Source organism: Perissodus microlepis, chromosome 8, assembly GCF_051167445.1.
Source record: "Perissodus microlepis isolate ML-2025 ecotype Zambia chromosome 8, ASM5116744v1, whole genome shotgun sequence".
Taxonomy (NCBI): Eukaryota; Metazoa; Chordata; class Actinopteri; order Cichliformes; family Cichlidae; genus Perissodus; species Perissodus microlepis.
Genome location: NC_140468.1, coordinates 23,669,919 through 23,685,101, shown reverse-complemented (window position 1 = coordinate 23,685,101; position 15,183 = coordinate 23,669,919). Strand labels below are relative to the sequence as shown.

The following is a 15,183-nucleotide window of genomic DNA, read 5'->3' as shown; positions in this document are numbered from 1 at the left end:
TGAAACACTTTGAAACACTCTAATCATTTTGTATGTTCATCTTCTGCTTTGTGACCATCAACAGTTCTTCTTCTAAGTCTAAACTGATTGCTTTTGTTTTCGGCATGATGCTGTCTCAGTTTTAAAGTAAACTACTATATTTGGAAATGCTATGCTGAAAATCCCTTGCTCTTTTATAAAAGCACTTGGGAAATTTTTGACAAATTCGAATTTCATTGAAATTTCTAAACTTTATTTAGCGTAACCCCCTCTCCTTATTTGTCCTCCCCAGTGTAGGGATTTCAGTTTCATCTTGAATGTAAATTAGTCGCTTCTTTGGAGGACTACCCGGTTACGCTTCCTATAATTTTAACTCGCAAAAATAGATCCAGACAAAAAAACACTTCAGAGCTCGACAGAAATAGAATATAAAAGCAAGAAGAAGAGGCAGCGTGAGTCAGAGGGGTTTACTGAAATAGACCAAAGGAGAAGAAGAAAACATAACAGGGCTACAAATAGTGCGGCATGTCATTAACATGGGAAAGCATGTTCTATGTACAGAAACAATAAAAACCGTCTGCGCTGACTCACGCTGCTTTTTTACCCCCTCCCCTGTTTGTTTCTTCCCGCTCTGCTGTGTTTTCTCACTCTTGCACGCCGTCTCCTTTTCCTCGCTGTCTGCATAAATGAGATTTCAAACGATCTTTAATTTCAGCTTAACTGAAGTATCATCTGACACCAACCAGTTATAATATCGCCCCATCACTGTTGTAAACGTCTCCTCTGTTTGATCTCCTGTCTCCTATAAAGGCTTTATGGTACCAGCTCCCCTACCACACACACACACATTTATTTCTTTTTTTCTTTCTACCCAGGGTACCGAGAGGGGTTTCTATGGAAACGAGGAAGAGACAACGGTCAGTTTCTCAGCAGAAAGTTTGTCCTGTCAGAGAGGGAGGGAGCGCTGAAATACTTCAACAAGCAGGATGTAAGAAACACGATACAGCCAATAGCAGAATTTCTCTTTGGTGCACAGCAGCCATACTGAGGAATATGAGACTTTTACAATTCATTGTTTACCCCTGCTCCTGTCAAGGCCAGAGATCCCAAGGCAATAATGAAAATAGAAACCCTCAATGCCACCTTCCAGCCTGCCAAGATTGGCAACCCCTGCGGACTGCAGATCACCTACCTGAAAGACAACAGCACAAGGAACATCTTTGTTTACCACAGCGACGCCAAGGTACGCACGCGCATGTATTACACACATTTCTGCACAAGTAACTCCAAATTACTATGTACACTAAAATGACGGGCTTCTGCTTCTCACGTGCGGAGCTTTAAAAATAGCACAGAGGAGATCTGTGGCCTCAAAAGATGACTCTGATGGCAGAGTGCAGACTTTAATTTGAGGACACTATGCCTTAGATTATGAACAAAGCACAATACTGACCAGAAGGAGAAGGCCTTGGGGCAAATTTAAACCAGGCTTCTGCATCAACATTAATTCAGTTTAAATAAAGTGAATTGTACAACATGTTCTCATCCCAACACGTAACATACCAACTCAATGTGACAAATCGTTGGTGTGTTTCGCGTTCGGAGGCTCACGTTTGGAGCCGTTTGAAATAATAATAGTAATAATAATAATAATACATTTTATTTGAAAGTGCCAAGACATCCAAGGACACTTAACAATAGAATAAAACACATAATAGAACAATGACAGAAGAAAAATAAGAAAACAAGAGCACAAGATAACATACACAAACAACAGGTTCACAGTGAATATGCAGATTTGAATAGATGGGTTTTGAGTAGGAATTTAAAATGGAGGGGAGAATCAAGGTTTCTTATACAGTGGAACCCCGACTTACGAAATTAATTCGTTCCCGAGGGTCTTTCGTAAGTCGAAGCACCCATCGCGCCTTTTTGAGTGAAGGATAGGCTATAGGCTAATTGCTAACGGCAACAACAATACGTCGTTTAAGTGGAACAGCGAAGCGCAAGTACGAAAGCCAAGGGGGTTGTCACATGATTCGGAAGGCATTGTGGGCATTGTAGGCATTCTGGGCTCAGCCAATCAGAGCCAGCAGATTTCATAACATTTTGCCGTAACACGGGCAGAAATATTGCCGTTCAGTGCCTTCGTAACTTGAATTTTTCGTTTAACGGGGTATTCGTAAGTCGGCGTTCCACTGTACCTGGGGTAGAGAGTTCCACAGCCTGGGAGCAGAGCAGCTGAAGGCTCTGCTTACCATGACGGTGAGGCGGAAAGAAGGCACAGCAAGCTGAACAGAAGAAGAGGATCAAAGTGAGCGGGCAGAAGAGAGGTAGGGAGGAGCGAGGTTATGAAGGACCTTGAAGGTGACCAGAAGAAGTTTGTACACTATCTGGAATTTCACACGGAGCCAGTGAAGTTCCTGGCGAACAGGGGTGATGAATGAATTTGTACATGTACCTTTGTTTTACGTTCTGATCATGAATCACTTTGGAAAACACTATCTGATAGGGTTAAGGTTAGGGTTAGGGCTCGGACTGGAATGGACGGCTGGAGCCTCTGCTCTAAGCGTGTGTTCCCGCCGCGAACAGCATTCTATTGGATTCAATTGACAATCCGGAGCATCTCATAGTAAGGCGAAATGTACCCTTCCGCGTCCTTATGAGACGCCTCGGGCCGTGATAAATCGTCAGCATGTTACGCGTTGGGAATGAGAATTCTCTGGACCTTTATTTATATAGCTCCAGATCACAACAGCAGGCACCTTAAGGTGTTTTATATGGTAAGGTAAAGGCAGTATGTGGGTCACCTGTATAGCCCAATGAGCAAAACCAGGACACAACGTTCATAGACTGGTCATCTTCTGAACATAGTGTTTTAGGTTTGCCACTTCTTCTTTTGTCCATTTTTCTTAAAGCCACACCATGATGAGTTTTCAGCTAATTGCTCTTTGAGAATCATCATCTTGGTTTAATTATACTATTTTATATTTGTCCCATTGTGTTATCTTTGGCATTTTTCAGATTTTTTAACAAATTCTGCACTTTAGTGACAGGCTGCTGGAAACAAAGTGTCTAAAAATACAATTAGTTCTTTGCTAAGCTGTCTGTTCTGTGTCGAAAGAACACTCGTGCATTTCCTTGAGCTTTGCTTTTTATGCTTGCATGATTCATAAGTCAGTGTTAAGTGGCTTAACAACAACAACAACAAAATATTGCGCTGAAAACATAAATAAAAAAATAAAAAAATTATGTTTACCTCCTTGGAAGCAAAATATAAAGAAATTAGGGGCAAATCTAGACTTGTGCACAGTCCTGGAAGCAGCCAGTTGTTCAAAAACCAGGATGTTATATTAAGATGAAAATAGCTGTGATCGCTACAGTTTTGCCTGTTATCACGAAATGAATTAAATCAGTCAGAATGCACTGAGTGCGCTCCACCTGCTAGGCTTATTAACCTTAATTAAAACACAAGCATTTACATCAAATTAAATCTTAACTTTTAACTGTTATTTTAATATTATTTGATACTGAAATGATGACAACAGTAAGCACCTGCACATATTTATGGGATTTCAGACCTAGTGAGAGAAAAACATGAAGAGGCCTCGAGTCCTGGGGAGTAATGAATCATTCTAGTTGTGAAATCATGTTTTGTCTGGTTGGTCTGGCTATAGCTGCTACAGACACCAACGCTGAAGCTAGTGCTGGATTAGCCAGTTGTTATACCAAAGGTGATGAAATATGCCAGCTGTAATACAAAATCAAAGCCATGTTCTTAGACAAAAGCGTCGAGTGTCAACTTCCCAAAATGCAGCCACACCTGTTGCTTGATTGAGGGTCAGAACATTTAAATCTGACTCTGAGTAAATGTTAAGGACATGTAAATAGTGAGTAATGTTTGCAGGCTCTCTTAGGTTAGGCCAGTTCATTGTTATTAAGGTGCAGGGTGTGTTCACAGGTGTTGTAGCCCTTCCGCTCCCAGAGGTAACGGATCAGTCCAATAAAGCTCCTGACAGGCACTTTTCTTCTCATAAAAGTAAATGGATGGATGATAATGTCTGCACACACTAACCCGCCCCTCCGCCCAACACCCACACCCTGATCTGCCACTGCTGCTGGTCACATAGATATCATTTGGAAAAACTGTAAAATATCGGCACTGAGCATATTCTGTGACTCCTTCTTCCTCTATATACAGTTATCCAGTGGTTAGAGCATTTTAAATGTTTTTGTTTGTATGACCAACAGTAGGCCTTCACCGGCCACTTTATTAAGCACAAATTAGAAGGACTTTTGCCTTAATTCCTAATGGGGTAGATTCATCTAGTCCTGCAAACATTCCTCAGTGATTTTGTTTCATGCTAACATGACAGCATCACACAGCGTTTGCACGCAGATTTGTCGGCTGCACATCCGTGATGTAACTCTCCTGCTCCACCACATCCCAAAGGTGCTTGCTTTAGATCTGGTGACTGTGGAGACCATTAGAGTCCAGTGAACTCAGTGTCACGTTCAAAGAACCAGTTTGAGATGATTTGAGCTTTTTAACGTGAAAGCAGCCATCAGAAGATGGCAACACTGAGGTCAAGGGATGGACGTGGTTAGCAGAAATTCTCAAATGGACTGTGGCATTTAAATGATGCTCAGCTGGTACTAAAGGGCCTAAAGTGTGCTATTACAGGACCATCACCAGCCTGAACCGTTGATACAATAATGAGCAGCTGAACAAGTATACCTAATAAAGTGGCTGTGAATGTGTAAGATAGTGATAGAGCTCTTAGACACTGCAGTAAATATGGTATCTTAAGCTATGGTTGCCCAGTGATCAAGCTACACGCTGAAAGATACAAACAAACAGCATTAGCTTACTGAACAACACAAACAACCATATCTGACATCTTATAGCCCTGCTATGTGTAAGATAAGCTGTCCATCATTACACTTCCTCCCTGAATACAATTCTGCACTTTAACCTTTAAACTGACGGTGTGTGTTCCTGAGAGTTTTACACTGCTGAGCCTCACGTTGCTGCTACATTACTGGGATTTGGGGCTGAAAAAGAATTAGAGGGAGACATAATCAAAGCTGAACAGATGAAAGAGAAGAAACGGAGAGGTTTTAAAGCCATTTGGTGGAGTAAGAATGACAGAGGGTGCACTGCTCCCTCTGCTGGTGCATTAGAGTTCTTGCCTGCTGTCACAGGAAGGGTTCACTGGGTTCATTCAGCATCCCTGTCACTCTCACGTTTTGTAGCGGATTTATTGACAGTGCTGCAGCTTCCACGTAGCAACGCACGCCTTGGAATTCATTCTGCTGTGTGTGACAGATACCTTCATCCAAAATCTGTTTTATTTACTCAGAACAGAAATGACGGATTAGAATGAATAAGATATGAAGTGTGGCAGGGCATGGTACCACTGAGAGAGCTTTTTGTCCTTTGCAGGAGATGGTCGACTGGTTCAATGCTATCAGAGCTGCCAGGTTCCACTACCTGCAGGTTGCATTCCCGGGAGCGAGTGACGAAGAGGTGAGGATGGTGTGATTTAAGCATGCGCATCGCTGTTACTGAGTTTATAGTTTAAAAAAATAAACAGCATTCTCAGAGGTGTCTGTTCATGATGCTTTTCTACTGCATGGCAGTCTTGACGCCTGTGATCCCACTGCACATGTCCATGCTGAAATAAGGGCAGTTTTTAATATTTCATGCATGCATTTTCCTTTTTCTTTACATGATTCTCTTTTGTCTATTTGCTGCTCCAGCTGGTGCCCAAACTGACCCGAAGCTTTATGAAGGAAGGCTTTATGGAGAAAACGGGTCCAAAGGTTGGTGCTGTAGTCATCCCTCTATAGTGAACTAAGGATGATAGTATCAGTTACACCTGAGTTTCAGTGTTCAGGTGACCTAAATATGGCCAAAGTGTCTCCAGGTTCAGAGTAGTGCATTGGTTCCTAATCTTTTAGCCTCCTGGTTTCTTCTGCTGGAATTATTTTTAAGGTTATGGAGGCTCAAGGGAGTAAATCTGTTGAGAATTCTGCAATAAAAAAGTAAACATTAGCGATTACAGTTATTGTTCTTCTTTCTCATTCTGTGAACCATTACAACCATAAACCAGACTGACCTAATTAAGTCTGAGTAATGCCTAAAGCTAAGGTTAGCTGTGTGGTAAATTGTAATTAATTATTTAAGAAAATATGTAAGTTTGAAAATGCAGTAGTGAAAGTGATGGAACAAATGCAGATTTCATTAACTGTATATAAAAGATGGGCGTAATTTGTCAGTCTGAAAATGAAAGGGAGTTCAAATGCATTCTTTCTAATGGCCAGCAGGGGGCGACTCCTCTGGTCATAGCATATATCATAAATATTAAAAAATTACTTATTAATGTTGTCGGGTGAAGCTGGAATTTTGACTTTCATTAAAACCTGTGAAGTGAAGGGTGCATGAGGCTAAGAAACTTAGGGACAGTGTACACTCATAGGCTAGCTACTTGTCAATTATAAAATCGAGTCACCCAAAAATCAAACCGGGAACATTGTTTACAAAATAAGCTTCATGTTGTATCCAAAAAGACTTGGAGCTTTATTGCTCGGTTCTCCCATTTGGATTTAGGTTGCTCCAAAAACACGCTAGTGCACTCTCTCATGCCACTCACCCTACTGACTACACCTGCTATTGTTAGATTAAGTTTCTCTCCAGTATTTCTTTTATTGAAACAAACAAGGTATTAATTGTCTTTGGTGTTCTTATCCCTTGTTGCCAAAGCTGTGTAGACCCAGTTTTTTGTAGTCACTTCCTGTTGACCATTAGAAAGAATGGCTTTCACTTTTTCAGACCAGGAAGCTCCATCCATCCTTTGTATACAGTCTATAGGTTGCAAGAAGAAGTATGGCTGTGTAGGAGTCATCTGCTCGCTTAATTTATTTTCTCAAATAGCCTCAGATACTAGTTTGGTTTAATATAGCATGATGGTAACTTTGTTAAAGTGAAACAAACGACGAAGCAGAATATGATTTAGGGCGTGGCTACTTTGTGATTGACGCTGCAGCATTTTTCAGTTTCTCAGTAAGAGCCAACAATTGTTGATGACATCTTGACAAGTGATTCCACAAAACGGTACTTGACAGCCTAATAGTTCGAGTCACAGTGGCTATGTGATCTTTTATATACAGTATGTATTATAAAAGCTAAAAACTAAAGAAGAAATTCTGAAATTTTGGAGCTTTTTTCACCCTAGTGGTAAAATTATGATTTTTTTTCTTTACCTGTATTTGAAGCAGTTTCTTTGAGTTTAGGGAGGAGTGAGTATTGCAAGTTACAACAAAACTTCATCTTCATGTCTTATGATAAGTGACAAAATGTGCATTTGTCTCCCTCCTTTCAACAAATGTCTTACTCTGCGTTAGCACACTGAGGGCTTCAAGAAGAGGTGGTTTACGATGGATGACAGGCGGCTCATGTATTTCAAAGACCCTCTGGTAAGAAGAGCCCTGCATCGACCCAACCTTTTGATTTGGTTCATTTGTGGCTTGCTTAGTTTGTCTTTCTGTCCCTCAGGATGCCTACGCCCGCGGGGAGGTGTTCATCGGGAGCAAGGAGAACAGCTACACTGTCCTGGCTGGCTTGCCTCCGTCCACACAGGGCTACCACTGGAACCACGGCATCACCATCGTCACACCAGACAGGAAGTTCCTCTTTGCCTGTGAGACCGAGGCCGAGCAACAGGACTGGATAGCCGCTTTCCAGAGGGTCATAAATCGACCAATGAGGCCACAGGAGTACGCAGGTCATTGAGTAAAACATTAGAGTCCTAAAATGGTTTATTTTTAAACACTGAGGCACACCCTGCATGTTTTGTTGTGGGGGAAAGGGCATGTGTAAAGCTTTAAAATCCTACCATAATATATGGACTATAAGCGAAACACGAAAATAAATGAATTTCCTGTTACTGAAAATCGTTTTCTCTGTGTCCCTGCAGTGGAGGCCCATTTCAAACACAAGCCTTGAAATCTGCTGGAAACCAAGCGCTCAACTGGACCAGCCCGGTCTCATTCAGATCAGAGACGGCCCCAGCGTGCGACCACTGACCATGGCTAGAAGAGGCGGGGTGGGTCTTATGGGTCACGAGGGGTTTTAGGGATGGGCCGAGATGGGAAAACACGAAGAAAGGAAAGGAAACACCGGCAGGACTCCAGTCTGTCTCGTGTAGGAAGCCTAAAACTCTAACGGGACTCGAGGCCCCTCATGGGGTGATCCAAGGCCAAAGGGTAGATGATGTCATCACTCTTGTGCTTACCAACCTTGTGTTGTACATTATCACATCAGAAACCCTTTCCTCTCCTCTCCTCAGCCATGTGGACCCTTCCCCTTGCAACAAGCTCCTCCTCCCCCTTCCCACCCAGAATTTTTTGTCTTGTGAATGGTTCATTCTGTCTGTAATCTAATGTAATTATGTAATCTAGAGTCATTTCACTGGTTGCTTAACAAAGACAATGCATTGTTAATTTATTGAATGTACAGTTTTGATGACAGTGGCTTATTCTGTGTGCGTGCGACGTTTTTCATTGAGGACACTGTGAGGTTGAACCTCCCGCACTAAAACCCTGGTAAACCTGAAATCTGCAAAGTGCTGTTAACAACAAATATGCATACGAAACACACAAACATACACACAACAATCTCTCAGTGAGCACCTCTGCTGTTTCAGCAGCACGAGGTGGCATATCTGCATCCAGGCAGGGTTACCTTTCAAACCTCAATCTGACAGATGTTCTCTTATTTATTTGTACTGTTGAACATACTGAGTCATCGTAGATGGTTATCGCTGCTTTCCAGGATTGTAATGTGACAGGATTGTAATTTATATGACACTTCTACAGACGTTTCGTTTCATCTTTGCATCTTGTTTTAAAGACACATGGTTGTGTTGATCCTTAAATCACAGTGATAGTTTGTTTCATTATAAAATCAATACAAATGATCCTGAAATGAGCTGCCGGTGTTTTGGATTGTCCTCCGTGTTCCCTCTTCTCTGTTGTCTTTCAACAGTTTTCCACACACTGATCCATCTGCTGTTGCTTTCAAGTAACCTTGAATCCTGATTGGTGCACAAAAGTCTAAACTAAACCATGGCTGACAACAATACACAAATACGCCTGTTGAAAGTACTGTCTTTTTGAGCATGGCTGCCAGTGCTCCCCAATTCTTCCACTAGGTGGAGCTCTTTTATCACCCCGCCACTGCTCACAGGGCGATGTGAATCATGTGCGAGCATGTGGGGGACATTAATGTAAACTGAAGCAGTTTGTACAAACAGATGGCAAAAAAAAATAGACTGACACTTTAGTCCAGAGGGATACTACACTGATGGGAAATTATTGAAAGAGAGTTAGAGATCCATTCTCTTAACTTACAGACAAAACATACAAAGTCCACATCGTGAACAGCTACTGGACCTTCTTGCTCTGAGGCAGCAGTGTTAACCACTGTCAGAGTGAGAGGTAGTTTTATATTGTAATCGACACATCCTTATGTGTCTCTGGTGTCACAGGTAAAATATAATAATGTAATCATATATTCTCTGACTGGTTGGAAAATGGTTGCAGAAGGTTGCTGGCTGTCATTCAGTGAAAACTTTCTGCTTTGGTTATTAGTCACAGTTGCCCATAGTTTGCATGGAAGACCCTTACTTGTCTGCAAACACAATGCTAACCAGAGAGCATTCAAAGTAACATTTACTTTAAAGCCAGACGGTCTTTGTTTCTGGCTTATGACACACTTTTTAGAGTTTCACTAGCTCCTGTGTATTTCCGTGCTAACTGTGGCAATCTGTTAGCAACCAAAATAATCAGCAACCAGGCGGGAAATGCACATTTTTTTCCTAGCAACCAGTGGTTGCACTGATATGTCTGAATATATAGGAATCGATTTCAGAGCAACTACCACCAACCTCCAGCAACCACTTGCCAACCGGTCAGGGAGCACAACAATTTTCTCATAGTTGCGAGATGGTCGTCGACTGTTCTCTAGGCTGGTGTGTGACTTGGACTTCATTTACTTGACCCCAGACTGTTACACATCTGAAACAGTGGAACACTTAATATCATACGGTTACTGATCACATGACTACAAAATCAAATCTGATTATTCGATTGGTAAAAGCTTGAGTGACATTTTTAATTGATGACATATTTAATTAAAATCATTAGAAGCTCAAACGCTATTTGAGAGTTAGCCTAGTTTTTGAGCTCCCAATTTGAAAAAAATGATACAAAGAGGTAGAAGCAGGGGGTGAGAAGTCTTAAAAAAATAACCTTGAAAGTTATTGAGTAGGAAAGTCAATTTCTGGTGTTGTTTTTTTCCACTCTTTTTTTTTCTTGGAGAACTTCAGAAATTCCAGCTTCACAGTTGCCATCGAATGCAACACTATACCCAGAGCCAAGGGTGGTGTGAATATGCTCATGTCTCTCTTAGTGAGAAAGCAAAATGTCATAATTCCCATCATGTGGACCTACTTAAGACATATACTCACCACAGGGATCACTGAATGAAATGATAGATGTTCAGTTCCCTCCTTTAAACTCAAATAAACAGCCTGAATTTTCAAGTGACATGTTAGAAGCTCAGTTCGTTTTACAGTAGATGGGGCTCACTGGTCAGCAGCAAATGGAGCTTGGCATGTGTGAAGTTGCACACTCACCACAGAACAAAGACTTAACTGAAGGTCTGTTGGTGCAAATGTCACCTGATGATCTCGCCACTCTTCCACAAACATCCGCACGTTGGCTCCAGGGCCGTACGCACATGTGAATAAATCAATGTCTCTTCTGTCTGGCGCCCTTGTTGTCGTTGGCACCTGGGTTGTCACGGTAAACTGCTGAGACAGGGAGCCACTGAGCTGCAGCAGCCGGCTCGGACCCACACAGGAAGTGTTTAAAAACGGGTGTGTTTGTCCTAAAGATACCACGGTCACTGAGTGGCTGGAACATGTGGCAAACATTCATTCTCGGTGAACCTGCGGCTTCACAGCACTGCAGTCCTTACATGGACGTAATAAGCACAACCTCAGCTTCATTTTTGGTTATTTTTTATTGTCAATATAGCATGTCTACACAGCCATTGGGTGTAGGACTTGTTTTTACCCACATTTCTTTCTTCTTTAATAATTTGTGTGTTTCTTGTGCAGTGCCTCTGTGAAAACCTCACGCAGCTGTCCCGCCTATCAAACCTTGTGGCTGACGGACAGGACAGCCGCAGCTTGGACTGTGAAATTAACTAATCTCCTCACAGGAAACTCAGCAGGAGCAGCTGTCACAGTAGAAATGAAGCAGCAGGAGGGACCGGGTCTGCAGAGAACAACTGATAGGACCACGAGGGGCTTCAAAACTCCTGCTCACAGGTACAAATTCCTTTTACGTAAACTACAAATTCGGCAAAACATCTTTTATTTTGTCCAACTGTCATACATAACCACGAAATACAACACATGCTATACCAAACAGTTAAGCAGGCGTGGGCCTTTAAGGCTTGCAGGTCTCCTGTTTTTAATCTAATTAAGAAAAGTTACAATCTCCTGGTCATGTCGATGTAAATCACATTCTTACTGGTGAAGGAATAAGAAGCCCTTTGGAAACGCGTCACTTTCCAAGTGACTTTAATAAAAGTGTATAAAAATTAGGAAACTATTTAAGTTTTAGTGTGGAAAAGTGTTATAAAACGCCCTGTCTGAAATAGGTGCTACTTTCATGCTGAGATTTCATTAGTGTGGCATTTCAGTGGAACATTTTGGTGTCCAGGGCGGGTTTAAATGTCACTCTGCAGGTGTTTGTACTCAAAGTGGACAAAAACGCTAAAGTTTTTTGCCTGAAAATCAACAAATGCAGCAATATATGACACACTATGTGAGTTATGATCATCAATGTTCAAAAATTTTGGTCTGTTAGAAGTCAGTCTATATGGCTATATATTTTTGTCTTCTTCAAGGCCTGGTGAGGGTCGTATAGATGGGCTGCTCCCAGCCAGAGGGAGGACTATGAGTAGGTGGTGCCAAGGCCAGGCTGTTGATCAGTGGGGTGGTGTAAGACCTGCGGGAGGAATGAAAGTATGGGTACTGATACAGGCTGGCGGGGTAACCAGAGAAAGCGCTGTAGAAGCTGGAATTTTGAAGGTTGGTGTAGTCTGACTGGTTGGCAGACGAGGAGGCGGTAGGGGTGGAGGAAGGACAGACGCCCGAACCCAGGGATGTATACTCAGGTTGGTGTGATGGTGGTGGAGGACTTGAGGAGTTGTAGTGACCCGGGCTCATCCGCTCAGTTTTAATCTGAGGTTTTTGGCCGCCATCCTTGTGCAGCCCGTCGGTCTCACAATTGGAAGAGGTTAGCGGCATTCCAGCGGAAGTCCCACCAGACATTTTGGACGTCCAATTTTGGATGTTGGGAGTGTGACAGTCGGTGCTGGGTGGGATGAAAGTACCGGAGGGGTTGCTGGTGTCTGGCGGGGTTAGGACAGTGGCACCGTGGCTGTTTGGAGGCAGGTACTGGTCGAGCTCGTGAACGTCGAAGGCGTCGATGGTGCCGATGACGTCAGTGCTGAGCTCAGAGATGTCTACGTTACTGAAGTCAATGTTCTGACGGTTGGGAGGAGGAGCAGCGCTGGAGCTCATTGTGTCCACAGACTGACGGCTCTCGTGTTTGGGTCCCATATGCAGGTCTGTTTTAGGGGTGGTGGGAGGTGTTGGAGGCCCGTGAGACTGACCTGGAACGCAAAATCAAGTGAACCTTAATCAGCTTTTTCACATTTAACTAAAAAAAGGGAAAAGAAAAGAAACGAGTATCACAGTGTCATCACCTGTTCTGTCTGAATGGTAATGCTGCTCCACTTCCACTGTGCCAGCCAGCCTGGCCACACCCGGGTCCATTTTATACAAGCCCTGCTTCTGCTGCTGCTGTTGGACCAGCGCAGGTCTGCAGTCGCCCTGGTCCGGTTTATTGCTCTTGCGTCTCCGAGGCTGGTACTTATAGTCTGGGTAGTCTTTTTTGTGCTGCAGCCTCAGCCTCTCGGCCTCCTCAACAAAGGGACGTTTCTCTGTTTCAGAGAGAAGTCTGAGGAGGACAGGGACAAGTCAGAGAACAACCGCTGGTGTTTCAAACACAGCAGGAAGCAAAGAAAAACAGACAGACTCCTTGCTTCTTTCATCAGTGATGTCAATAACTACAGTTATTCACATAAGTAATCACATAATAACTCTATACATGTTACAGTTTTGTGTATTTTCCATTTTATTCTACTTTATATGAATACTCCGTCACAGAAATACCCACTTACATACTTACTTACATAAGTGCATTAACGCAGGACTTCTTTATTTTACTTAAATAAAGAATATGAATATTTCCTTTTCTTAAAAAATCTACAGTTACTGAGACATGACCAATGAACTAGCAGTTGTTTTTTTGTTTGTTTGTACTGTACAGATAAAGCCACAATGAAGTGGTTCCTCAGTGTGTATTACCACAACCACAAAATGATATTCCCGCCATAATAGCTTTGTTTATGCACAATCTGCAGGTTTTCTCTCATTTTACTGGAATTCTTTCTTCTTTTTGTTTGTTTCAGTGAATAAAACAGGCCTGTCATGATATTAGATTTACATCACATAATCGTGGTAATGAAAAAAAAGGGGGGAAACACACAGTAACGTAGTAATTTTAAAAAATCTATTGAATTCTACAAAAATGCAAATGCATGGAGGAGTCCAGAGTCTGTAACTCCAGACCTACAGATCAGTCATGTTCAGTCACAGCGCAGTGTTTCAGTACTGTGCAGGTGTTCATCAGATGAAACTCAGGTGTACTCACCGCCACAGCTTGCCCAGCGTCTTGCTGAGCTCAGCGTTGTGCAGATGTGGATACTGGTCCGCCAGCTTCCTCCGCGCTGCCTGCGCCCAAACCATGAACGCGTTCATAGGCCGTTTCACGTGAGGTTTACTCTTCAGCCCCCTCTCCCCCAGACTGGGCACAGGCACCAGGGACCAGTCGTAACCTTTTAGCACCTGCGACACAGCGTCGCGAATGCAGGTGGGGAACCGCTCGTCTTCCGAGCAGCTCTCCAGTTTGGGCGTAATCCCGGGCGGGCGCGCTGCCTCCTGCGCTTCGGGCCTTACCGGAGAGGCCGGAGAATCTGAATCCGATCCGTGCTGGGACGCAGACCCGTCGGTTCCCGCTGGACTGCATGCCTGCTGTGACAATGGCTTGTTCTCCTCAGTCATGTTTGGTGCTGCAAAGATCTACTGACCCCCACCCTCCAAAATCCCAAAGAGCTCTCTAGTTGCGTAAAGGCGCGCGACTTTGTAGAAAGAGTGTAACCCCGCGTAAATAACCAAAATCCCGGATTTGGTCTGTTGAATTTTTCCATTCCGTCTCACATCCTTCTCCAGGACCAGGCAAAGTTTGACGAGGGACGGTTACATTCTACTCTTTGTAACACTTTAGAGCTCATGTCACTCCACCCCTCTTGTCCTATTGGCTTGTGCAAAGCTTGAGTTTCTTCAGAGCCCCTGAGTAGTTAGTCTAGTGCTGTGATACTGCACACTTTGGTATCCAAGTAAATCCAAGGCCAGTACTGATACTAATACTGACTCTGATTCTTTTATCTTTTAAAGCCAGCTTAACTAGGGGAGAGCAGTATGTCATGATTTATGAGATGAATCATTCTGAACACATATTAATGACCAAATCACTGTGATTGCTACTTTCCACAATAATTAGTTACCACATCAAATCACTTTCATGTATTTCATGTATTTTGAAACTGGGTTTTTTGAAGCCATTGAATATAAAAGTGCCAAGCTTCCCTTGTTTAAATGTGATATAGGCTATAAATTAAAAACATCATAGGCAACACACAAAGAATCAGATATTTTCTACAGTTCATGTCTGAGATATATTTTTTTCACACAAATAAAGCAAAAAACATTAACATTGTTCAGTGGTCTACATATTGATGTGATACCAATACCACAGTTGTTATTGATAAAAAAAAAAAACCCCATCCCATCAGCACCACCTTCAGTAAGTAAATGTAAATGTATTCCATTATTAAAAATAACTGCATGCACATTTATTCTCTTTTTTGGGTTCTATGAGGTGTGAAAACCTGTTCCACTGCTTGTCTTTCAATTTCTTTTTCTTTTTTAGAGCTATTAT

The 15,183-nt window shown here is 42.6% G+C and overlaps 2 protein-coding genes across 2 annotated transcripts in view; one reads left to right on the top strand and one right to left on the bottom strand.

The window, feature by feature from the left end:
- Positions 1-8,971, top strand: part of LOC146382045 (arf-GAP with dual PH domain-containing protein 1) — a 35,356-nt gene extending 26,385 nt beyond the window's left edge. The window contains exons 5-11 of the mRNA XM_084938317.1: positions 855-967; positions 1,076-1,222; positions 5,426-5,509; positions 5,743-5,805; positions 7,387-7,458; positions 7,538-7,766; positions 7,959-8,971. Of these exons, the coding sequence (XP_084794443.1) occupies positions 855-967; positions 1,076-1,222; positions 5,426-5,509; positions 5,743-5,805; positions 7,387-7,458; positions 7,538-7,766; positions 7,959-7,987 (737 nt within the window). The 3' untranslated portion in view covers positions 7,988-8,971. The remainder of the gene's footprint in view (positions 1-854; positions 968-1,075; positions 1,223-5,425; positions 5,510-5,742; positions 5,806-7,386; positions 7,459-7,537; positions 7,767-7,958) is intronic.
- Positions 8,972-10,933: 1,962 nt separating this feature from the next.
- sox8a (SRY-box transcription factor 8a) lies at positions 10,934-14,598 on the bottom strand. The gene is made up of 3 exons (XM_084938316.1): positions 13,837-14,598; positions 12,827-13,080; positions 10,934-12,733 (listed from the first exon to the last, which is right to left on the bottom strand). The coding sequence occupies exons 1-3, from the start codon at positions 14,244-14,246 to the stop codon at positions 11,958-11,960; spliced, it is 1,440 nt and encodes a 479-aa protein (XP_084794442.1). The 5' UTR covers positions 14,247-14,598; the 3' UTR covers positions 10,934-11,957.
- Between the last annotated feature and the right edge of the window lie 585 nt (positions 14,599-15,183).

Bases quoted from the DNA above. Each gene is read 5' to 3' on its own strand.
- sox8a (XM_084938316.1), bottom strand. From the start codon at position 14,246: ATGACTGAGGAGAACAAGCCATTGTCACAGCAGGCATGCAGTCCAGCG. The intron at 13,081-13,836 runs GTGAGTACACCT...TGTCCTCCTCAG, and splicing joins ACGCTGGGCAAGCTGTGGCG to ACTTCTCTCTGAAACAGAGA. The intron at 12,734-12,826 runs GTGATGACACTG...TTTGCGTTCCAG, and splicing joins TTACCATTCAGACAGAACAG to GTCAGTCTCACGGGCCTCCA.